Consider the following 26,336-nt stretch of genomic DNA (forward strand, 5'->3'; position numbering starts at 1 on the left):
TTTGGCACCATATGGTGGGAGGTCCATGTTTTTTTTTCTTTTGAGAAAACATAGATCTACCACACGTTCTTTATTTTCACAATTTTCTCTAGGACTTTATAATTGTTTACAAGATATACACCATTCTTTGGAGAGTTCGTTTTAGGGGAAAAAGTGAACAAATTGATTACATATTTATAAAGGAGCGATCAAAATGTCATCTATTTTGGAAATTGAGGTACTTGATGGCATAGACGAAAATGAAGAAAAATAGAAGTATCCAACCAATGTGAGCTGTTGCCACAATTGGAAGGAAGTCATACTCATACCCAAATCTCTCGTTAATGAAGCTTTTCAACGTCATGTTGCCAGCTCCAGGCACCTCGAGCATGTCATCTTTCTCACCAATTTGGCTGGTAATGAGACCATAGACTGTCCAACTTAGTGGGTTAGCCCAGTAATACCACCTACACCATATTGGTATTTGCTGCAATATGCATACATAGTTTGTTAGGTTCAAAGTGTACATGTCATCAAATTCATTAATCACATGTAAAACGGTCTAAAATAATCCAAAATATATTCATGTGTTTACAACCCTTACATTGTTTTATTATGAAATTTGATTAATTATAGTAATAATTTTGTAAATCTTATTTAATGTTTTTGTTATTTATTTATGAAAATAATAGAGAAAAAATATTTTACAACACCTAGTGTAACCCTAAGACTATAATAATTGATAATTCAATAAGAAAAAAGAAAAATGAAATATATATATATATATATATATATATATATATATATATATATATATATATATATATATATATATATATATATATATATATATATATATATATATATACAACTGAATCGTTACCTATCTCACCCAAATACAAGGTCACACTCACACTCAAACACAAGGTCACACTCACGCCACATATCATAATTCTAGTGGCCTTTTTTTCAACAAAAAATTTATAATTTGTAGGTTAGAATACATGTTTTAAATAAAAAGATAAAATACACTAAAGTTTCATAAATAAGGATATATATATATATATATATATATATATATATATATATATATATATATATATATATATTAACCATCTTAAAAAGAAAAAACAAAAACAAAAATAATGAAATCTCATTTTCTATAATAGAATATTTCTTTTTTATAAATAAAAAATGTTTATATTTTTTATATACTTCAAAATAATAAAAGTTTGGTTATAAATGAAAATAATTCTTAATAAAAGATTGAGTTTTTCTTGGGTTTCTATTTTCTAATAAAAAAAAATGAAACAACAATTAGGTTAATTAGTCAACAATGATACTAAAAAACTAATTTTACATCATAATCTAGTTACTTGTTAACTAACCAATAAGATAAATGCAAATATAAAGTTTTATAAAAATGCATTTAGCTAGTGTTCATTTGAAAAGTAACCTATAAGAAAATGCAAATATAAATTACATAAAAAGACATTTAGGTATATATAATTAAATAAGGTAAAAAGTCTTGTTAGCTTATTAATAAGCTATCTTAATTCTTTTTTTCTAAAATTAGTGATAAATTATTTTAATGGTTTCACCAAATAGTTCGTTGAAATAAGTTCAAAAAATAAGTTATGCCCTTGAAACACAACTTAATAGTTTTAAACCTATTCCATAATTTACTACCTATAATTATACTTTTGAAGAAAGAAGGCAATAAAGAATGATATACCGGTCGTGGGATGATGAAACCAGAGAAAAGGTTCCAAAGGCAGATGAAAAAGTAAATCAAAACAGCAGAAATCTGAGGAGCAGGTGTCAATGCCATAGTCGCCATTCCAGATAAGGTGAAGGCAATGAAACTCATCAACAAATAGTAGTAGAACCACAGGAACTTGGCAACGGTCCACCCGAGTCCCATCATCGGGTACAAAAAGAAGATATAAATACTAGTTTGAATTGCAATATATGTAGACTCTATTATCACCTACAAAATGCCAAGCATTACATCAAGTTATTATTTCTCATTTGTAATGTAAAGTACTTCGGCTTTTCTTATTCATTCATTACCTGAGCAAGTGCATATGGTGAGGATGAATACATCCCTGCAGCCCTTTCCCGATAGAAAACTGTTCTCTCGACAGCAACAACTGGTTGCACAGCATTTTGGTTGATTGCTCCAAGGAAGAGAACAACAGCATACAATGCCCCTAAGAAATCTTGCAGCTCTTGTAGTTTTTGTCTATTTACATAGACTCATAGTTAAGTTGTTTAGTACCATATATTAGGTTGAGAGAAGAGAAATGAAATGAACTAAAGTATGTGACACCAAAATTTTATGATTAATAAGTAAATTGAGGGCCTTACATCTTTCCACCCTTTTTGAAGAAAATTGCACCAAATAGACCAGCAATCACAATGGTGGTGATAAACCGAATAAGATTATATTGTGGGTTCCTCCAGTAAGACCAATGTTGTTTCCACAAACAAGCTTTACACTGTATGATAAACGGTTGTGTGTACTTGGTTTGGAAAAAGAGATCTTGGGAGCCACTTGGGGGTACACTAAGATCCCTTATTAGTTCTTGGTTGTCCCTGAAAAAAAACATCACATGCATCCATTAAAACATACTAGAAATACACAAGGAAAACAATCATATGAGAAATATAGACTTAGAACTTACTGATAAAGGGTGGATTTGGCATAAATCTGAGCATAGTCAACATTAAGTTGATGTTCAACTGAAGAAGAAGTCACCTCTAAGACCCATGTAGCAGGATTATAACCATTCCTGATCCTTGGAACTCCTGGAATAGCCTATAGGAAGTGACTTTTAGGAAAACTTCAACTTAAAATTTATAGACTATGGCTAATATTGCTTAATAGAAATTTATATAAAAAACTCACTTGAAAATATTCCACAAGCTTGTGAGATTGATGACCTAAAGGTCCTGCATAGATAATTTGTCCTCCAATCTTCATCAAAAGTAACTATAAAGTGAAGGATCACAGTCAGATCAACATCGACACCATTAACAATGTCAATATTTTATTTGCTACAAACCTCGTCAAAAGATTCAAATATATCTATGCTTGGTTGGTGGATTGTGCAGACGACAGTCCTCCCAGTGTCAACTGTGTTTCTTACGGTACGCATAACAATGGCTGCAGCTCTAGCATCAAGACCAGATGTTGGTTCATCCAAGAAGATGATGGATGGGTTTGCCACTAACTCCACAGCTATTGTTAACCTCTTTCTTTGTTCTATTGTAAGACCATCTACTCCAGGAAGGCCAACTAAAGAGTCCCTTAAGGGATTAAGCTCAACTAGTTCCATCAATTCATCAACGAATATCTATAGTTCACAATTATATCGTCAATTAAGTGTTGAACAAAAGCATACAAGATTTTGATTTATGATCAACAATAAGATTTAGATGACAAAAAAGACAGTAGATAATAAGTAAATACCTTTCGTGTTCTTGTATTAACATCTGAAGAGAGACGTAGCCATGCAGAGTATAGAAGAGATTCATAAACAGTGACATTTGGTGAATGGATATCATTTTGTTCACAATAACCACTAACACGAGCAAATGTTGATTGGTTCTTTGGGTATCCTGAAATGAAGATGTTTCCTTCAGTGTATCCACCAGTCTTACGTCCTGCTAACACATCCATCAAGGTTGTCTTTCCAGCACCACTAACACCTATAAGTGCAGTCAATATCCCCGGTCTAAATGCACCACTAACATCCTTGAGCAATTGTAGTCGATTATCTTTAACCTCTCTAGCCTTCATTTCCTAGTCAAATGAATGTGATAATATGTGATCAATGTTGAATACAATTTATTCATTTTTGTATAAGGAAGTACATAGAATTAATGAAAATAGTGAATGAAAAGTTGTAAGAAAGTGACTAACAAAAGGTGTATCGATGTAGTAGTTGACATGGTTGAAAGCAAGTGAAAGAGGCTTAAATGGTAAAACCATTCCTCTCCTTTCCATACGGTGAGCAACAATATTCGAATCATTTCTTCTTGAAGTTTTTCTCACGTCTACCATATTAATACCTTCAAGATAATTTACATGTCAAAATAATTTGTCATATTTTCTATTGAAATTGTTCCGAACCTCCTTTCTTGCATAAACAATGTTTTGCTTTTAGTGCAAGCTTTTTTGGATGTGTTGTGTTTGATTGTGATGCATAAGAGCAATACTTTCCTTGTATGCAACATTTTATGTATTGATGTTGTGTGTTTATTAGTTTGACTATGATGCATACAAGGATTCTTATAGGGCTATTATATGGCTATAATAGCCATATGATTAGGATTCTTATATGGCTATTATAGCCATATAAGGATTCTTCTTGAAGTACTTTCCTTGTATGCAACATTTTAGATTATATATACAATCTAAAATGTTGCATACAAGTATTCTTATATGGCTATAATAGCTATATAAGAATCCTAATCATCTTGTAGAGCTTTCTGTATGATTAGGATTCTTATATGGCTAATATACAATCTAAAATGTTACATACAAGGATTCTTATATGGCTATAATAGCCATATAAGAATCCTAATCATCTTGTAGAGGTTTTTTTTTTTTTTTTTTTTTTTTTTTTTTTTTTTGTATGATTAGGATTCTTATATGGCTATTATATAAATCCCTTTAGATTGTTTATTATCATTCATTACTCCATCTTTTTTCTCTCCTTTCTCCTCTGAGATTTATCATCAATGTAACCTTCCAATATGTATTGGTCGTTCATAGTGTTTCTTTTTCCCTTCGGTGTTTCCACTTTCTATCGCGATGTTTGCATGATTGTTCAATTGTGTTTCTTTTACATTGCTTATTTTATGACATTTTTTCTTTTCTAGGTAACTTAGTTCCCTCGACTTCAACCTCTTTTTTTATTAAGGTTAATCATTATGATAGCAAAAGAAAATGCTTACCTTCATAAACCTCCTTTGTGTTAAGGCGATTGTCTGCATTCTTTATTTCCTTTTCCTTTTTAATAACAGGTTTAGCATCAACAAGAGCTGAAAGAAAAGGAACCATAGAATCAAAATATTAAGTATGAAACTAGAGAAAAAGATGTAATGCTTGGTAACATACGATTCAAGAAAGTTAGAGCTAGAATAAATAATATGTTGAAGACAATCGAAAACCCAAGAAGGGCTCCAAGACATATCCAGAACCAATAGTCCTCTGTAAAAAAGCTTCGTGATTTCAGAAGGGCTTCTCCAATGGTTGATGCATTAATTCGCGGATCTATGTTGGGCTGTATAAATCAGACATAAATTAAGGTGCAATGTAAAACATATTAACAACTTCTATATAGTTCTACCTTAAGTTGTAGGGAAATATACAAAAAAGGCACTATATATTGAGCATTTATTTGGTTTAAATATTAGGTTTATTTCGGCCAATACAAGCCACCCTATAGAGATAAAAATGACCACTTTGGCATGGTAGAGTGTAACATCCTAATTTTTAGATGAATTAAAATTTTAATTAAATAATACTCATTCCGTCCCAAAATTATTGTCCACAGAAAAAAACACACAAATTAAGGAAACATTAATTACCACTAACTTTATTAATGAAATGACAGTTTTACCCTTTTGTTGCATTTAATTCCATGGTAGTTACATTTAATTTCATGGTAGTTTAACTAATAATGAGGGGTATTTTGTCCCAAAATTATTGTCTACAATCAAAAAATACACAAATTAAGGAAACATTAATTACCACTAATTTAATTAAATGAAATGACAGTTTTACCCTTTTGTTGCATTTAATTCCATAGTAGTTGTATTTAATTTCATGGTAGTGTAACTAATAATAAGGGGTATTTTGGTAAAATGAATATTTATTTTTAGAAGTAAGCTATTATTTTAGGACCAACCAAAAAGGAAACATGGACTATTAATATGGGACAGAGGAAGTAATTAAATTAAATAAATTATTTAATATTTAATATATAAAATAAGATAATGAGACTTATAATTTTAAGCTCAATTAATTATCAAAGTTATGTTATATAAGTAAGTTGGAGGGACTAACTTTGACAAGTTTGTAAAACATGATTTCCCTTGTGTAGACTTGCTTTAAGAACAAAAATGTTTTATAAATTATGTAAAGGTTAGTTTGGTAAGTTAAGGAGTTAGTGAATAAAGGTCAAGGTGTGATCAAATAGAAAAATGGAAGACTGGGGGTGGGGGTGTTGGTTAAAAGTATTAGTTACGTAAAATATAAAAATAAGCTCATTCTCCCCTTTCATACGAGGAGATAAAAAGCAATTTATTGCTTCTCAAACTCATTATGGATTTTTCCGAAAAGCCAGGAATGCCTGACTTTTTGAAAAAATCATTTTTTCACTGAAAAGTTAGTGTTTACCAAACACCTTTTTAACTTATTGGTTTTTGAAAAGCTAATAGCTCAATACTTTGAGATCTTGGGAGGATGAAGATGGCGATTTCTACATATTAAGGTTTTTGTTGGATAGTGATTAATGCGGTGTTGAAGAAGCTAAGCTAGGAAATACCTTTAAAAGTCATTAAAGGTAAAGAATCTAGCTTATATTCTTCAATTTTTGAATTAGGCTTTCAAAATTTTCTAAATCCGAAAATCAATTGTATCTAGGATATTTTAGTTGAGTTTTTAGTTATTTTCTATCTCTAGAACATTAATATATGTTCATTCAACTCATATATTGTTTGATTTGTTGTTTAAGAATCAATTTTGAAAGTTCCAAACCCTAGCTATAGTGGAACTCGATTTTGAACATCATCTTATGAGTTTAATGTGACTTTCAAACTTGTTCCAAGTTTTATAAATTCCATTTGATCAAGTACATCCATCATTGTTAGGAATTTTCCCTAATTGATCTAACTGAGTATTTCAAATTGACTTGTGGATTTAATGGAGTTTTCAAGCGTCATTCATGAATTTATCTTGATTTTGAACCATCAGAATTCCTTGTAATGTCATGATCTGAAGTTATTAGAGCAATTTGAATCACATTTGGTGATGATCTAGAGTTATTAAAAGTTTTGTTTTCATTTGAAGATCATATGGTTTCTATTGAACATAATCAAGTTTTTGATGTTACTGAGCATTAGATAGTCGCATTCTTGGACTTAAATTTTGGTGTACTTATGTTTATGAAATATAAAAGATAAGTATTAAGATTCCAGTACACATATAAAATCATTGGAAGTAGTTTACGTGGTGTGGGAAGAGGTTTTTACATATCATGAAAACATTAAGACAAATCCTCTCGTAATTGTGCAGGGTATAAATGTCTGCAATATGGAATAATTATTTGTTAAATATGCATATTTATGTATGCAATATGGGGCAATTGTTTGCAATTTTGGTTATATATGTAATATAGATATTCAACTTTGTCTAAATGGGCAATGCTCTTATAGTTTCTTTGGTGCTTCTTATATGCTATGTAATGGTGAAAATAAGCTAACCTGAATTGGAAGTTATGTTTGGGATTGAATTTATGTGTTTAGTTTATTAGTTATTGTTAGATGCTACAATTGTCGATCATAGGTATTCAAAGGTACACTCTTGTATCTATGTACCAGTTGGTGTTGATATGGTCATTTAGATTTAAAGTATAGAATATGTGAAGGAGATAAGTGACGTGACGGTGGTTGTTACAAAGAATGGAGCCTCGATTCTTGTTATATGGTTGTAGTTTATGGTGTGTGACATAGTTGATGAGTGTGAGTAGGAATCACCACCCATTGGCGAGACAAGAGAATTAAAGAGAAGACTTAATGGTTGGAAGTCCAATGTGATGGCTAAAATTCCTATAGTGATGGGTTGAAATATGCGGTGATGATGAGAATTTTGGCTGAGGAAGACATTGAAGTTGGAGGTCCGACAGTGTTGGCCAGAACTACATTGTTGTTTGGGTATATTTCAGAAAAGAAAATAGAACAATCTGATAACTAATACTGAGAAATAATTATCAAACTACCAAAACATCAAGAAAACGATTGAATAATTGATATTCATGACTATATATCCAATAATTATAATCAATGCAACAAGATGTCTGTTCAATATATGAACACAAAGTGAATATTATTTGATGATGACGCTTGACGTATCATAGGCTTCCATGTGGGAATTAGGGGTGTAAGCGAGGCAAGCCAACTTGTGAGAAACTCGAAAAAGACTTAGAAAATACTTGAAATCGACTCAAACTTAATCCAGCCGAGCTCGAGATCAAGCTACTCGAGTATCTTATCGAGTCGCGGTTGAGTACTAAAATACTCGACTCATAAAGCTCGCGAGTTTAATTGAGCTTAGTGTAATTTACATATATCTCATTTCTTTAAATAATGTTTATTTTTGGTATTTTGGAAGTATGTAAAAGTTATGACATATATGGTTGGCGATGTATTGATATTAGGAAGTTAATTTTGATATTTTTTTTGGTAGTTAGGACATTTTCATGTGGAATGTTTTAATACTTCTTACTCAATTTACTGATTTTTTTAAAAAAAATATTAGTTGAGCAGAGTTGAGCTCGAGACTTTCGAGTATTTCATGAGCCCGAGCTTAAAATCAAGACCCGAGTCAAGTTTGAGCTGAGTTCCGAGCACGAGTATTTCAGTCGAGCCGAGCTTCGATCTTGGTTGTACCCGAATCGACTCGTTTCGTTTACACCCCTAGTGGGGATTCATTGACTTGATAAATATCCTACGAGTTGGCATTGTTATCCAAATGCTTTTTCAATTTCAAAACTAGAGTTTATCAGATTTCTAGAGGATTCTAGAGACTTCCATGTGCCTACTCACGAAATCAACGTATGTTACCCAGGTAGGGGTGTCAAAAAAACCCGAACCCGATTAACCCGACTCGAACCGAATCCGAATAAGGTACTTAGGGTCGGGTTTAACAGGGTCAAAATTCTAAATCGGGTCATTCGGGTTAACCTGACATACCCGAATTGCATTTAGGGTCGGGTTTAGGGTTGATTTTTTTTAAAGAATCGGGTTGCGGGTTAACCCGATTAACCCGAACAAGGGGCATACTTGATAAATGCCATGTTCACACAGAATAAGGGGCATACTTTATTAACCCGAACAAGTATTTCATATTTAAGTTTTTACCATGTCAATTTATAAAGTAAGTAACTAACCAATTACAAATTACTAAAATACAAAAAATGACATATTTGATAAATGCTATGTTCATAGAGAGTTCAAAAGCTTAAAAAAAATCTTTATATATATAAGTTACACAGAGTTCAAAAGGTAACAAAAGTTATGTATATGTAAGTTAAAGTAAGTTTATGAACCCAAGTTTTTTAGTTTTTAAATTCATTCCATGTACAAAAAGTTTATTTTTTAAAACGTTACATTTTAGGTCCTTATATTTGTAAGTTATTTGCTAAAATAAACAAATATTATTTTATTTCTATTTAAACCCGATTAACCCAACTAACCCAATCCGGTTAACCCGAAACCTGACTAACCCTAACCCGACTAACTTGAACCTTAGTAGGGTTGGGTTTAGGGTCAATTTTTTTTTAAAAAAAATCTGATTAACCCGACCTGTTTAATCCGAAACCTGATCGGGTTGACCCGATTAACAGCCCTATACCCAGGTTAATCTAACCTAAACTGCAAAGTGAAAAGTATGCCTAAATCGCACCATTTTCCGAACATATAGCTAGTTGTGTCTGTCGCCTTGGGCCAACCTTTAACCTTCACTAAAGCCTTTAAAACTCAAGGCTATTGAATTATGAACTCACAAAACTTTCTTCTGGCGAAAGGTAATTTACCAACTTGTAAATTAGCCTCTTAAATTTCCAACATGGCTAGGGTTCGGCCATAATTGATGAGAGATAGCATACTACCATGTTTTAAAAGGAGAGTGAATGAGAGAAATATGGTGTTGTTGCGATATTAAAGTTATGATTTCCCATAATCTGGGAGTTTCTCATTAAGCAAAAAATATATAGAACATATGACAAGACTTAAGAAAAGATCTAGATACTTATACACCTTAAGGTTTCTAACTAAACATTTATACAAAATGTTGTCGATTTCAGTGTCATAAGGTCATTTTAATATAATGGAATTTATAGCCTACCATTAGAGTTCAGTTCTTGATTTTATCTACAATTTAGGTGGTGTAGAGTGCATGCTTATATAAAACGAGTTTGATATTGGTTCGGCCAAATGACGGGGGTCAAGGGGGTTGTGCCACAACGCCCCTTATAGGGTCCTAGGGTCAGCTCCATCCCTAATTAAGGGGGGAAAATCAACATTTAATATTTATTTGCACTTATCTTTGGTAACGAGAATAATTAAAATTCAATATAAATCCCTAGTTGTATTTCTTTTCAGTGCCTTGATCAAAAGTTGTTCCTTTTAAAGATTATCCCAGTAATCTGGATTTTGTGATGTCTAGCCATAGGGTTTAAATATCATATTCAAAAAGTGATTGCATGAGCCTTCATTAAATCCAGTAAACCTCTCGATTTAAAAAATGATACTTCCTCCCAAACCTTAACACAAAGAGGGTAGAATATACTGTCTAATAACTGAACAAAGTATCAAGAGAACTTACCATACTCCATCTTTTATCAAGAAACTCATTTAAAACCAAAGCATTCTGAGCATACATCATAGGAGAAACGTAGAATCCCCATGAAATCCATGCCTCGCTATCATCTGAAATTAATTTATTAGATTTGTCAGTTTGCTTAATTATGGTGTCAATATTACTTCTAGGGGTCATAAACTATGTTATATATATATATATATATATATATATATATATATATATATATATATATATATATATATATATATATATATATATATATATATATATATATATGTATGTATGTTGTATGGATGTTTGTATGTATGTTATATATATGTATGTAGGTTATATGTTTGTATGTATGTATGTATGTATGTATGTATATACGTATGTACATACGTACGTACGCACATATGTATGTTATAAAATCATAATCTTGAGCAAAGAAGATACCCTTAGCCACTATGAATCCTCCAAGGGTGACTATCAACAACATGATGAAGGCCCCCAAGGTATTTGCAAGTACCTCTGTTCTTGCTATAGCAGCAAGTAATCGAAACAGAGATAGAGCCATTTGATGTATGGCAAAGAAAGTCAAGAGCTGTTGACAAAATCTAAATCACAAAAACTGTTAGATCTATGATAATATTAAATCATGAAAATCCAGAAATTCTTAAAGTTTATTGATAAAAAAATAATAGTTTACCTGATGGCATCTGGAGCATACCCTATTGTGTAATACGTAAGAACCACCCAAATTCCTGATTCCATTAAAGACAAAGGGATTCTAAGTACCCAAATGGGAAGAGCAAAAGCCCAAGCAGGATACAACAATGCATCTCTTTGTTTATAGAAAACTGGAAGCCTCATCACTGTCAATGCAAGCTCAGCCATCCCATTAAACATCACAATAAGAAGACCAAAAAACAGTGAGCCAAAAAACTTCCCTCCATCCTCCATATTTCCCACATGCATTTCAGTTCTAAAAAACATTGCCATGCCTACCAATGACATAAATGTCAACTGGAATGTCTTAAATATATAAAGCACTGAGTTACGCTTTGATAACAACCATTCCCTGTCGAAGCATGCCTTAAGTAATTCAAGATTAGATATGCCATACTTTTCTTTGAACAATGCATCTAAATGTGTTTTAGATTTGTCATAAGGAATATGAATATCGGTTTCAAGTTTTTGTCCAATATGGAAAGACTTGAATGCTTGTGAAAACTCAGGGATTGTAATGAATCTGTATGGTTGATCTACTTTAAACCAGTATTGCTCTTGGTCTTTCTTTGATGTAACCTCTTGAAGAAAGTCAGCTACCCCTTTCCTTTCAGGACATTTAAATCCCATCCACTCAAAAAACTCAAGGACATTTTCACGAGGACCTTGATAGACAATCTGGCCTTCTGACATTAGTATGACATCATCAAAAAGTTTATATGTCTCGGGGTCAGGTTGCAAAAGAGATATCACCATAGTTAAATCCATTACATGTACCATTTGTCTTAAGAACTTGGTGATGCTATAAGTAGTGGAGCTGTCTAGTCCTGTTGATATTTCGTCCATGAAAAAGACATTTGCTGGCCCAACTAACATCTCTCCTGTATCAATTTATAATTAATCAAATGTAGCAACCAAATAGTATAAGTACTTTTATCATTTGATTTGTAGATTTTTACATCTTATGTAAATTAGGTGGAATATGAGAAATTGTAAGTGTAAAGGGTTCTTAATTTACCCTACAGTTCTCTGAAAAGAAGTCAAAGAGTAACATAAAAAGGTTTTAAATGAATACACTTACTACTCATAGCTAGGTTTTCATAAAAAATGGAGAACATACCAGTGGTTACACGTTTCTTTTCTCCCCCAGAGATACCTCTTCTCATTTGATCACCAACCATAGTATCAGCACAGGTTTCCAATCCAAGTATCTATAAAAACGAAAACACTAGTTTCTAATTACCTTAAGTATTCAACAAAAACCTTACAGAGAGCTAACTCTAAAAACTTTTATTCTAAAGAATAATAATATGTTTAAATAACTGATGCATAACAAATGGAGTAGCATAGGTCTCATTTTCCTTTTTACCGTATATATGAGCTGCTAAGTACATCATTTGCCCATTTTACTTTATGATCGAGTGTATCTAATTTTCTATTTTCTCCTATGTATCTGTTACTTTCTACTATATTTTCTTGCATTTTAATATTTTCTTTATCATTAGGTGGAGGTATATGATTGTCTCAATCTAACTTCCCCTTTCTTTTTTGTTATCCGATTAAAGTTATTGTTGTTGTTGCTGTTAAAGGATTCTGAAACATATAAATCTTCTACCTAGAATGTGTACTTATTGCCCTTTTGTTAGTTTACAAAAAAAATCTTGCTTCAATAACAAACCTTGAGAACATATTCAGTGACATAATTGGTTTCTCTTGTTGGGTTTGTTGTGGCATTCATGAATGTCTCGATATCTGGATCAGGTTTGGTTCCTGCATTTCTTTCCATCTTCAAGATTTCTGTAAGTAGTTTGTATCTTAGCCCAACACCCAAGCACCTTCCTGAAAAATCCAACGTTTCTCTCACTGTCATCTCCCCAGTATGAAGATTATGTGGACTTATATAAGCACAAGTTCTTTGAGGAGTAAATTCTGATAGTTGATGACCACAATAGCTGACATTTCCAGACACCTGCATTGCTTTCACAATCCATCATTTAACAATGAACCAACAAAAGGTGATTAAGAAGAAGCTGCAAACGATTTGCAAAGAAATATATTACTTTGAGATCATGATCCATTTTCCCTGCAAGTGCTAGCAGCAATGAGGTTTTACCTGCACCTGGTGGACCTAGAAGTAGTGTCATCCTGTATTTAATCTTAACTCCTTAATAGGAAAATGAAAATGATATCTATAAAAGTAGAAGAAAAGCAATATGAGATGATCATTGATCCATAAAAGATAAAATATTAAGAAATTCAAATACCTTGATGGTTTGATGATCCCACTAATGGATTGAAGGATCTTCACTTTTTTCTTCTTGGAAGGAGCGAGCCCAATAAATTGCAGTGTGTTCTACAAATTTGTTTGAGATATAACTATTAATGTGTCATTGGAAATTTGGTGACCTGAATAGATAACCCGACCTAAAAGGAATTCAAACAAAATCGAATGGACTTGTTTAATTATTATGTATTTCCATGTATATGGGCGCGACCCTATAGTTTCTAGGGTTTTACAGTTATAACTATTCATAGCCAGGGATTCCATTGTAAATACTATGAAACAGTCTGATAATTGAAGAGTTCTTTGGTTCTGTCCATGGACATAGATCACATCGAATGAGCCATGTTATATCCTTGTGTATTATTGTTTTCTTGCATAATACGTGATATTAAAGTTGTGGTTGTTCGAGCGGCAAGATATGTTGATTGAAGGATGTAGTTTTACATGTTTGATTTGGAGAAATTCAATGGATTAAATGATTTGACGTTGTAGAAGGTGAAAATGAAATCCATTTGGGTTCAACATGTTTGTGCGGCTGCATCATAAGGAAAGGAAAATTTTCCGAAGGAGATGCTGACATATGCAAAGGTGAATATTCTGGGGAAAGCACATAGTTCGAATGTGTTATATCCAACTGATGAAGTGTTATGGGAGGTTATTGATCAAACTGTTGGGCGTTGGGAGAAACTAATCGACAAGTATCGAAATAATTCTCTCATGAATCGGCTATATTAGAAATAACATTTGTACATCCTTCGGATGTTTGAAAGTACTTAGGTAAAGATTCATCTTGATATCTTTAATATATTATAATGAATTTACAAATTGTCGAAGTTAAGTTTGATGAAGAGGATCAAGATCTTATTTTGTTGTGTTCTCTATCAAATTTATTTGAGTATGTCGATGATACCATGTTGTATGGTAGAGCTACAATCACTTTCATTGATGTGATGGATTCTTTGATGTCTAAGGAACTAACGCATAGGGTTAATGAAGAAGATTCCAATTCAAGTATGTTTGTTTGTAGAGTAAAACATAAGAAAGAGAGGGTGGAAATCAGGGGAAGTCAAGTTCCATATCTAACACTACTAGTAAGGTTAAATGTTGTAGGTGCAAGGAATGAGGACATATTAAAAAAGTTTATCCACGGTGAAGGAAGGGAAACAGTAAGGCTGAATCAAGCAACAATGTTAGTGTTGATGTGGTTCAAGATAGTTTTGATGAAGGTGTAGATATGGTTCAAGTAAAATCGCATGGAGGACACTCGTATTTTATGAAATTTATTGATCACTTCTCTAGGAAAGTTTGGTTGTGTCCTCCCTGGTTATTCATAGCAGGTTCATCAAACTAGCAAGGAATAGCCTAAAAAATACGAATTTCAAGATCAACAAAGGGAGCAATAGTCTAGAGATGTTGGTGCCGAGAGAGAAGAAAATAAGGAAGAAACTATATGTAGTAAAGGGAAGGCGGAAAAAAAACTTTTAAAACTCAATTTGATATGTTGGATGTGCTAATACCAATGACACGGATTATGTAGCATTTGCATTGGCAAGTAGAGAAAATATTGATAAAAATGAGCCTTGATGATAATAAGAGGTTGTAGTAAGTAAAGAAGCAACAAATTTGTTAATGAAAAAGAATGAAGAGATGCAATCAATGGAGAGGAATGAATAATAGAATCATGTTCTATTACTAAAAGGAGCAAAACCAATGGGATGCAAGTGGGTAATTAAAAGAAAAGAATAAATCTCTGAGTTAAACCTATAAGATTCAAGGAACGGTTGGTCGCAATGGGATTCTCACAGAAAGAAGTAATCGACTATCATTAGGTTTTCTCAGCTGTCGTGAAACACAAAACAGTTCAGTTTCTTTTTAGCCATGGTAAGTGCATTTGCTTCACAATTCAGTTTCTATTAGCCATGATGAGTGCATTTGATCTAGTTCGATGTAAAACCCACATTTTTTCATGGCAATCCAAATGAGAAGATTTACATGTCTCATCCAGAAGGTGTTCTTGATTAAAAAAAAACACTCTTATATGTTTGCTAAAGAAATCTCTTTTTGGTTTAAAGCAATATCCAAGATAATGTTACAAGAGATTTGATTTTTTATTTCTTTACATGGTACATTCAAACCCAGTTTGATAATTGTGCTTACTCAAAGGAATATTCTGATTGCACATACATATATTTGTTATTATATGTGGATGATGTGCTAATTACAATAATGGATATGACTAAAATAAATGATTTTAAGAAAGTGTTGGAAAGTAAGTTTGAGATGAAGGATTTATGAGATGCAAAAAGGATATTAAGGATGGATATTCGGAGGGACATAAAGGCATGAATTTTATTCATATATCAACAAAGAAACATTGAGAATGTCTAACAATCATTCCATTTTTATCGGCCCAAATTTGTTGGGACTCCTTTAGTAGCACACTTCACACTTGATCAATGTACAATACCAGGTGCAGATAAGGAAAAAGGTTATATGAGCATGGTTCCATATTCAAGTGTTATTGAAAGTCTCATGGATTCTATGGTATGTGCTAGACCTCATTTGGCTCTTGCGGTTATTGTGGTAAGCAGGTTTATGGGTGATCTGAAGAAAGCTCACCAAATATGTTTTAGAAGAAAAAGGTTCTCTATTCAAAAGATAGATACTAAGGAGAATCTGACCGATATGTTGACAAAGTCATTTCCCTCAAAGAAGTTTAAGAATTGCTCTTGGGGATCCTTGATGGTTGAAGACAATTCAAGTCAAGGTGGAGATTATTAACGTGTGATTTAGGATTTGGTAAAATGTATGGATAAGTCGGCCCAAAAAGATGTAAAGAAAACCCGAAGGGAACTTATTCGTTTTTTTGTATTTCTGTGTATATGGGCTAGACCCTGTAATTGATATGGTTTGAAAATTATAATATTTATAGCTAGGGATTCCAATGTAATAACTTTAATACATTTTTGATAATAAAAGAATTCTCCAATTTATGCCAGTAGACGAAGGTAACATCGACCAAACCACATTAAATCCTTTTGTCGTTCTATAGTTTTCTTGAGTATCAATAACAAAAATTAATATTAATATATAAAAACTAGGATAAATGAAGGAAAATTGTACCTCGATTGAATTGAAGGTGACATTATAAAGAGAAGGAAGAGCTCTATCACCGACATATCCATATCCTTCAACCAACAAATTCTCATATCGTACTTCAATCTTTGGTATGAACTCATTCCCTACCCTACACATATTAATTTTAAGAAAGTATCTTTTTATTATCTTGGAAACTATCCAAAGCTACAAAATTACATATACGTGCTTTTAAAGATTCAAGAAGGATTATGAGCATCGAAATATATGGAAGATATGTAAGGATTAAAGTTTTCGAGAAACACAAACACGATAATGAAGATGCCAAGAATAATAAAGACGACAATAAGTTAACATGGTTTATTTGACACCATCGATATAGATCGACCCATAGTCGTACTTGATCCCTAAATTATTATGCCATTCTGAGATTCAAAATGTAGAACTCTATCTAATCACCAAGTACCACGACAATATGGAGATATTCAGACTTGTTTTGAAAAAAAATTATAATGTCTTATATTTTGTTAGACAGAAAAACTAAATATATCAATATTCAAAATTATGTATACCTTAAATAAATAAACAAACATATATATACACACACACATATATATATATATATATATATATATATATATATATATATATATATATATATATTAAAAGAATATTCTTTTTTCATTACTTCTCATTTAGATTCAAACATCAAAAACTATATTTACACATATTAATCAATATAAAAACAACCATTATATATAAGTTTTTAAATACTTTTTAATCATTCACGTTGAATTTGAAGAAATTTACTTATAAATATAGTAAATTTATTTGTATTTGATCAAAATGGTGAAATTGTAACAAAAACAAAATCAAACAAATTTATTTAAATTCATATATATATATATATATATATATATATATATATATATATATATATATATATATATATATATATATATATATATATGTGTGAATAATTCTTCAACTTTACAGGTATATTATGATATGTAACAAAAACAAAAACAATTTTAGCTTATTAAAATTATATGTTAACGAGTAATTAACGAATGATTAATAATTTTTGAAAAAATAAGCATCTTGGCCATTTACAATTTCAATTATCTTTTATAAAAATCCATCATAGTTTATATTCATAATTTGTATATGAAGTAAAAAAGAATCCTTTTTATATATCAATATAAATGTTTATTTATAGCATATAAAAAAATATGAATTACGATACAAAATAAAACTAAAGAAAAAAAAAAGGGGTATTAATAATCTAATACATTTGTGTTTCAAACATGATTTAAACCCGTGACTTTAAGAAAAGAAGACAAGATTTAATACTATTAGACTAAAATTGTTTATATATATATATATATATATATATATATATATATATATATATATATATATATATATATATATATATATATATATATATATATATATATATATATATATATATATATATATATATATATATATATATATATATATATACACACACAAATGTATATCCTTAAATGAAAAACCAATCAAGAGCCAAAAGTTGAGTTGTAAATTTATAAGTTGGAGTCGCATTCAACAGATAAAATCAAAATTAGTTTGTTTTGTTTTGTTTTGTTTTGTTTTTTTTTTTAATTTTATTGAAAAAAACCAAATATACCAAAAATTCAAGGTTTTTATTTTTTGTCATCTTTCCATAAAGAGTCAAATAGTTATTTAAAAGAACATTTTTCCATGCGTTTTTTATTCCTTTGTACATCAACTATCGTTCACATTTACTTGTTAATCTCAACTATATTAAATATTTATGGAAGATAATTCACATTTAAATAGTTGTTGGGTATAAAAATCATTTAAATTTATCGAATTTTTAGTCCCAAATCACATTTGGATGACAATTAATATTAATGATAAATATCTAAATGAAAGATTGTTAATCAAAAGTTATCAAATTTACAGGGGGTTTGAATAAAAATTCATATTTACATGTGAATCTAACTAAGTTAAATATGAATCTATGAAGTTAAATGGAAAATAAACTATTTTTTATATACTAAATGTGAATCTAACTAAGAAATATAAAACATTTCTTTTAGATGTCGATCGTTTGGATTTCTAACAACTAGTATGTTACTGTGGTTCTTTAGTTCCTAGTTAGTTATGGTTACTTAATACTATATATATATATATATATATATATATATATATATATATATATATATATATATATATATATATATATATATATATATATATATATATATATATATATATATATATATATATATAAAATGGTTGGAACACATTTTAACCTCCAAGTACTCTTACGCTCAAGGAGTTGTTACTTGGGGTGGAAGATTTTTAAAACTAAAGATGGGATGGTTGAGGATTCGTTAATGGAAGAATAAAACTTGATTTTGATTGATGGTATATACTATGTCTGCGAATTACATTGTTAACTAATTATGTGACGTTGTTAAAAAAACTAATTATGTGATAAAAGGATTTTGTTACGTATCTAAATATAGTAAGAATTCTAATTCAATAAAGATTGGAACAATTAATGCCAAGTTGTAAGACCCGTTACTATGTAGATTGATTAAACCAAAAAATTATAAACATCTAAACCACAATCATTTTTTAAATAAAAATTCGAAATAAATACAACGGAAATGATAAATAAATAAGTATTTCAATGAAATATTAAAAGAAAATTGTTGTCATATAACATACATAATGTAGACATTATACTCGTATAATTCAATGACATCTACTCGCGATTTATGTTTAAATAAAACTAAACATGGTTTAAGATTTAATATTACAATTTAACATTGTAATTGTTTATTTAGAAATTACTTATCTATTGATTTTTTATTTAATTTCGATCATGATAGTTAATGGATATATAAATCATTGTTTGCAAGTTAACGTAATGTAATTGTTATGTTATTTAATTAAAACTCAATTCTTTGGAAAATTTGAATTATAATAAAAATAATTTTTGATAATTTTTATTTAATTTGAATTGCCGTTTTATATTTACAACATTTAAACATTTTTACTTATTTTGAAAAATAGTATTTTAAATATATTTTTTATAAGTTAATTTAATAATATAATTTATGTTTTGGATTTAACGTAATATCTAAAATAACAAATATGTGTATTGTTATAATAATTTTAAAAATCTACCAATAATAAAATAATATTTTGTATTTATTAATATATTTAAAATTAGATTAATTATATTAATTTAAAATTGAATATTAGATTTTAAATTTGAATGAAAGGGAATCAATTCTTGTATTTTAAAATCGAAATACATTTATTAAATCAAGAAAGAAAAGCCCATTTGACTTATAAATACCATGTGAAATTAACAAAATAGAAATAAAAACCACAAAATGCCATGTGAAAAATATTTATTTGAAAATAACCAAAAAAATAAAATGTGACAAAGTTAATGAGAGTGTTAAATGTCGCAAAGACTTTCATTTATTACAATAGATATGTTTGCCAATAGTAGCTTATATCCGGTAGCCGAAATCTCGATGTTGGAAGTAGAAAACTATAACTTTTATTTGTATAGAAATATTTGAGAAAAATATATCTATGCTTTTCAAATATTGTTCTTAGTCTTCTTAGGTCTTATTCATCCATTTCTTATCATTCCTCATTACAATTTTAGATCATCAAGTTCTCTACTTTATGTTGTGACATATTACAAACTATAAATAAATCTTTATAAGAACATAGCAAGTTGTTGGTGATTAGAATAACCAAAGTGGTTGATTGTATAAGTCGTCAAATTCTTGATAACCCTTTGGATATATTTGAGGTGGTTAGTCGGGTAAACAAACTCGAAGAACAACTTCTTATTTTTAAAATCGATTTTAGAAAAGAGTACAATACTATTTCATGAGATTCTTTGCTCAGAATTCTTTTATTTTTTTAGGTTTTGGATCGTAATTGATAAGATGAGTCTCAACTTGTCTTTATTCAACCCAAGCTTTCGTTTTAGTTAATGGTGTAATGCCCGGACCTTGAGGTACTTTATGTTTTTAATTTGTGTTTTTGGCATTTGAGGGTTGCCACGACGTGGTGGAGGCACCACCACGACGTGGTGAGGCAAGTTGGAATGCGTGTTTCATTTAAGCTGCCATGACATGGCAGCTGGCTGCTGGAAGACCTTATTTTTTCGAGTTTTCTCCATATTTAAAGGAACGAGGAGGCAGGGGTTTGCTCACCCTCACCCTCCTAAAGATCTGAAGAAACCCTAATCTCCTTCCTCCATTGTTGAAGCCCTTCTTAGTGTTCTTGGAAGTTCTTGAATGAAGAAGGAAGAAGAAGTGATCTAAGATTTAGCAAGCAAGTCTCCATTCTTCGCCCTAACACTCTTCGGTACCTTTGTAAGTGTCTAAGACTCGAATCCATGTCTTGTTTAGCATTTTTGGAACCTAGGGTTTGAGATTTTGACCTTTTGGGCGGTCTTAATGGATAAAGTTGGAAACTTTATCCTTGTAGACCATGTTTTAGACTAGATTTGAGCTTTGGAGCTCTTGGAATCGAAGAAAACAACATAACCCATTAAGCTGTTGGAAACCCCAGCGCCCACAACGTGCTTTAGGTCGCCACGGTGTGGTAACTGGGAACAACCCATCTGTCTCGATGTATGAGGGCCACAACGTGGCCATGAATAGCCACGACGTGATGGTTGACTAAAGTCAGGTTTGAGCGTTGACTTTGACCATTTACTTGTGACTTGACTTGACTTTTGGTCAAACTCCTAGTTGTAAAAGAAGAGCTAAGGGCTTATTTGGTATAACTGTATAGGTGGTACGTAACATCGATATTTCTGGTAGTGAGAGCAGTAGCAGTTGAGTATCAACTGAGAGGTGAGTCTTCTCACTGTGCTTGTGGGTCGAAGGCACCAATGCTGGCACACTGGGTGGTGTTATGTAGGATGCTAGCTGTCTTTGTGACTCTTTGCATGTTTGTATGTTTAGTTGAAAAAAATCTCAGTGTCGGGCCCATAATTATATGATTGAGTGAAAGACACCCTAGGGATGAGCCCATTATTGCATGTTCGGGTTGAAACATACTCTTTGGTTGGGCCCATGATTGTGTGTTGGGTTGGAATATACCACAGGGCTGAGGCCAACTGTGTGTATGGTATATGATATTTTGGGAAACTTACTAAGCTTTGTGCTTACAGTTTTATGTTTATGACTTCAGGTACTTCCGATACAAAAGGGAAATGCCTGACATGATCGCACAACATCCCCGTCCTGATTCCGTATTTATGACTATTTTTACTCTGATGATTTTTGATATACTATTCCGTGGTTGATTTTGAGACATTTGATGTATGGTATTAATGACTTATAAAATGAAAAAAATTATCACTGTTTTTGGGATGTTACAAATGGTAATCTTATTCGTTAGTTTAGATTGGAAAGAGGTTAGCGGTAGGGTGATCCACTTTTTTTTTTTTTTTTTTTTTTTTTTTTTTTTTTTTTTTTGATGAAAGGTCTTTGTGTAGTCATGAATGATGCTATTAATTATACATGAGATTATTCATGGAGTTACAATTGGATCCATATATCTCAATCTTTTCTTTTATATATTGATGATATTTTGGTTATGGATAGGTGGATACGTTCAAAAATTGTAAATCTAGTAAACATTTTTTCTTTTATTTTGTTGTTGGGGTTGAGAATTAACCTACACAAATCAGCAATTTTTGGTGTTGGGGTTCAGATGAAGTAGTTTTGATTTATGGATTCCGTTAGGTGTGCTTTTGAGAATATATTTGTATTACGTTTTGTCTAACATGGAATGGGAAGTTGGTTAGAGTAAAATCATAAAGAGATTCATGGAAAAGTCATCATATTGAAGGTTTTTAAAAGACCGTTCTTGAATCACAGGGTATTTGAGAGTTTTTCAAAATGATTTATTAACTTATTGACTTTTCAAAAATTCAGTAAGTTAAAAAATGTTTGGTAAATGCTAAAGTTTTAGTATAAAAATAACTTTTTCAAAAGGCTAATTCTTGGCTTTTTTTCCAAAAGTCAATAAGTTGATTGAAAAGCACTCCAAACATCCCATTGGTTCATGTCCCACTTTTAAATACTTGAAATTGTTAATAGAAAACTAAATTAATCCTTGTTTGCACAACTCTTTTGGATGGTGAAGGTAGCACGAGAAAGATTAGTTGAATCAAATGGAATAATGTGTTGGCAAGTAAAGATAAAGATGGTCCCGAGATTGGTAGTATAAATGTGTTTGACGACGCACTCATCCAAAAATAGTGTTGGAGTTTCTATTCTCATGATTCGGCATTTTATTCTAATGACTCAACATTCTAGGTCTCTTGCATTAAAGCTATTCACGATGTAGAAGAGGGATTCAGTCATGTAGCTAAGCACTTAAAGGTTAAAGGCAATTCGTTTTAGATAGTAGGATCTATTAATTAATCACATGCATCATAAACGGTAGGTACCGCTTTTGGCTCAGTTAAAAAATGTATTAGAGATCGAGCAATGAATAGGTTCTGAAGGACTATTGGATTCCAGAAGATTTGCTTATGAATTGCTTCCTAGACTTTTCTTGGTTGAAATCATGGTTGTTCATGTTATAGATGTCGAAGATTAAATGGTTGGATTTGGCCTATATGTTGGAGGGAGTGTCTTTGGCCTATATATATGGGGAGTTGAAGGTTTCAAGGTGGCTTCGGTTGGGAAACATATTGACGATTTATGTATGGATGGTAGCTATATTCCCATGAGATGTGTAGATTTGTCCCAAGAAAAGTCAGTAACTATATATCTCCTAGTAACTATCCAAGTCTTCCAAATACATAATTTAAATATAAAAATACTAGAAAATATAAATTGTAGTATAAGTTAACTAACGATCGGTCCTACCTTGACATTGCAATGAGCCTTTGCTGTATTAATTAGCAAAAAGTACGCAATTTTGCAAGGACATGCCATTTGAAAGGTCTGAATTTGCAAACCCCATGTGATTAATGCTTTTAGAGTTATGAAGAAAGTGATTGTTACTTAAAAAACATGAGCTTCTTGCTTCTCCTCCACAAGTTCCTAATAGAAATCAAGAGACGCTAAACAGCAATATTCTCTTTCTTAATAAGCTCATAGATAGTAACAATTTTCCAGATGTGTAAATATTTATATGTCTTATATTTGACGCATCCTCTTTATCTAGGGGTGGAGAAATATTGGCTACACCTCATATTCCGTTACCCCCATTACAATGAATTTATGTATTATGATTGTTCTGAAAATACGTTTTTCCTATACAAAATTTTGCCAGTTATTTCAAACTCATATTTCGGGTTGTCTATTATGCTATTTTGTATGCCATATATGATTTTATGTTTGTGATATAAACATAAAAGAAAACTTCTTTTGTACATAATGAATATTTGTAAAAATATCAGAATATTAAATTGACACGTCTAAAAATGATTCTCACCCTTTTATCAGTATTAACAATCTTAAAAAATATTTCAAATAATTAAATTGACACATCTCAAAAGGAGACAAAGAGGCACACAAGCAAGTTAGTGACAACCTTTGTCTTTTCCTTTCTTTCTATATGAAACTCAAGGCTATAACTTCTACTTCCTGCTAACAAGTAAGAAACACTTTTTTGTAAACATTCATAATTTTGTTTATTATTTGTCGTCCTACATTACCCCATATGTCTATCAAACAGTTCTTACTTTTCTCATGCAATTTTTAATGGCCTGTTTTCATTGTTCCGACAATTGGTTATAACATTGCTTTCCAAAAACTATTGATGGTAATTTTCTATTACAAGTAAGTTTTTCATCTCTAAGTTTCAAAAAAGTCCCCTATTAGTTTTAGCTTTTAGAAGTAAACCGAAATCTTGGAGACTAAAATCAGTTAAGACATTTAGAAATGTGGTTAATTAAACATGTTACTATAATATTGTTGTATACAAAAATACTTAATTAGTCCTATATTTGTGTACACCGATATAAATCTCTTTCAGATCTGTTCCAAACCAAAACTGTTATATAGGATTGTAAAACAAAACCGTGAATGTGAATAAGTTTTTCTTTTCTGGCATAAGGATCGCCCAACCATATCCATAATAAATGGGTAGATGTGCCTGTGCGAAGACAGTTGAGGAGGTGAACATTTCATGTCTCTCATTTAATGAATTGAGCAAATACATTGACTATTTATTTTAATATTAATAAACATAACTTAGAATAAATTTTGATTTTTCTCGATCCAAAATTTAACTGTTTTTTAGAAACAGCGAATAAAATTAGTCAATGTAACACTAACGACATTATCCACAAACTAAAATCAACAAAAACCCGATTAAGTATTATATATATATATATATATATATATATATATATATATATATATATATATATATATATATATATATATATATATATATATATATATATATATATATATATATATATATATATTATTTAAGAACTCTAGATTTTTTTTACAAAACCAACACCACCCAGAAATCTAATACTTGTGTCTCATGCATCCACAATCTAAAATCAACAAAAATGGGATTTTTTTTTTAAGTTTTCTTTATGTGCAGTTGTGCACATTTGTATTTTTTTCAAAATTTGTATGTACGCATATTTGAATATGCATATAACAACATTTAAATGTGTATATATGGACATTTATTGTTTTTTTTTCCCGTTTTTTCAAGTCTTTGACCAAATGGCTTAGACGAAGTCTTTAGGGTCGTATGGTGGTTTTGGATTTAGAAAATTATGGATGGAAAAAAATTATCTAGTTCTCGCGTATGTATTTATTTGACTAAACTAATAACTTATATATATATATATATATATATATATATATATATATATATATATATATATATATATATATATATATATATATATATATATATATATATATATATATATATATATATATATATATACACGCACACGTTTGTGTGTGTACGTATAATCATATGTATAATGAATTCTTTGTTCAAAGATTTTATCACTCTGCCATCGGAAGATCTATTTTAGTTTTTATGGATAAAGAACGTTTAATAATATAAATTGCAATTTTCATTAGAACAAATTAAAAGACGAAGTGGGATTAAAAGCAAACACTTACCTATCAATTCTCTCTCTCAATCTCCTCAAGAATCTGACATGATCTTCCTCTTCAGCCTCAACTAGACTGTTCATTAACTTCATATCCTCCACTTTAAGTTTACTCCCATCATGGTGGAGTTCTTTTTCATCAGTTATATCTTGCCTCCTACTGCAACTGCTCAACTGCTCAGCGGAGCCGGAAGAACCACCTCCTCCGCCATTCACAGCAACTACTGCCACCATAGCAACTGCGTAGCGTGGCCTGAAAACTTATACGCTAGTTGAGGAGAATATATATATCTATATGTATGTATAGATATTTATATGTGTAAAGAAGTTAATAAGGTATAAAAACTAAGATGCACCAAACCGTCATATATATATATAAGAGGTGTTGGTGCATGAAGAGTGAAAATAGTGATTCTGAGTGAAGGGGAAAAAACAATTTTATATAGGCAAGGTAACATGTCACTATGACTTGTGAGTTG

General features: G+C 30.8%; 1 protein-coding gene across 5 annotated transcripts; it reads right to left on the minus strand.

The window, feature by feature from the left end:
- LOC111880427 (ABC transporter G family member 39) lies at positions 1–26,336 on the minus strand. 5 transcript variants are annotated; one of them, XM_023876856.3, is made up of 20 exons: positions 25,868–26,336; positions 16,710–16,833; positions 13,567–13,655; positions 13,363–13,447; positions 12,981–13,271; positions 12,423–12,513; positions 11,283–12,183; positions 11,030–11,190; positions 10,598–10,701; positions 5,108–5,273; positions 4,945–5,031; positions 3,908–4,056; positions 3,455–3,787; positions 3,048–3,338; positions 2,891–2,974; positions 2,667–2,800; positions 2,350–2,577; positions 2,053–2,224; positions 1,715–1,969; positions 1–466 (listed from the first exon to the last, which is right to left on the minus strand). In XM_023876856.3, the coding sequence occupies exons 1-20, from the start codon at positions 26,089–26,091 to the stop codon at positions 197–199; spliced, it is 4,239 nt and encodes a 1,412-aa protein (XP_023732624.1). In that variant the 5' UTR covers positions 26,092–26,336; the 3' UTR covers positions 1–196. The 5 variants fall into 5 exon arrangements, with proteins under 5 accessions (XP_023732624.1, XP_042751798.1, XP_042751800.1 ...); XM_042895864.2 differs by lacking the exon at positions 16,710–16,833 and having other exon boundaries at positions 25,868–26,005; XM_042895866.2 differs by lacking the exon at positions 16,710–16,833 and having other exon boundaries at positions 13,416–13,491; positions 25,868–26,005.

Source organism: Lactuca sativa, chromosome 6 (genome assembly GCF_002870075.4).
Source record: "Lactuca sativa cultivar Salinas chromosome 6, Lsat_Salinas_v11, whole genome shotgun sequence".
NCBI classification, from domain to species: domain Eukaryota; kingdom Viridiplantae; phylum Streptophyta; class Magnoliopsida; order Asterales; family Asteraceae; genus Lactuca; species Lactuca sativa.

Coding starts and splice junctions, on each gene's coding strand:
- LOC111880427 (XM_023876856.3), bottom strand. CDS start 26,091: ATGGTGGCAGTAGTTGCTGTGAATGGCGGAGGAGGTGGTTCTTCCGGC. Junction 12,184..12,422: donor AAAGAAACGTGTAACCACTG/GTATGTTCTCCA, acceptor AAATTGATACAG/GAGAGATGTTAGTTGGGCCA. Junction 10,702..11,029: donor AGGATTCATAGTGGCTAAGG/GTATCTTCTTTG, acceptor AATTAATTTCAG/ATGATAGCGAGGCATGGATT.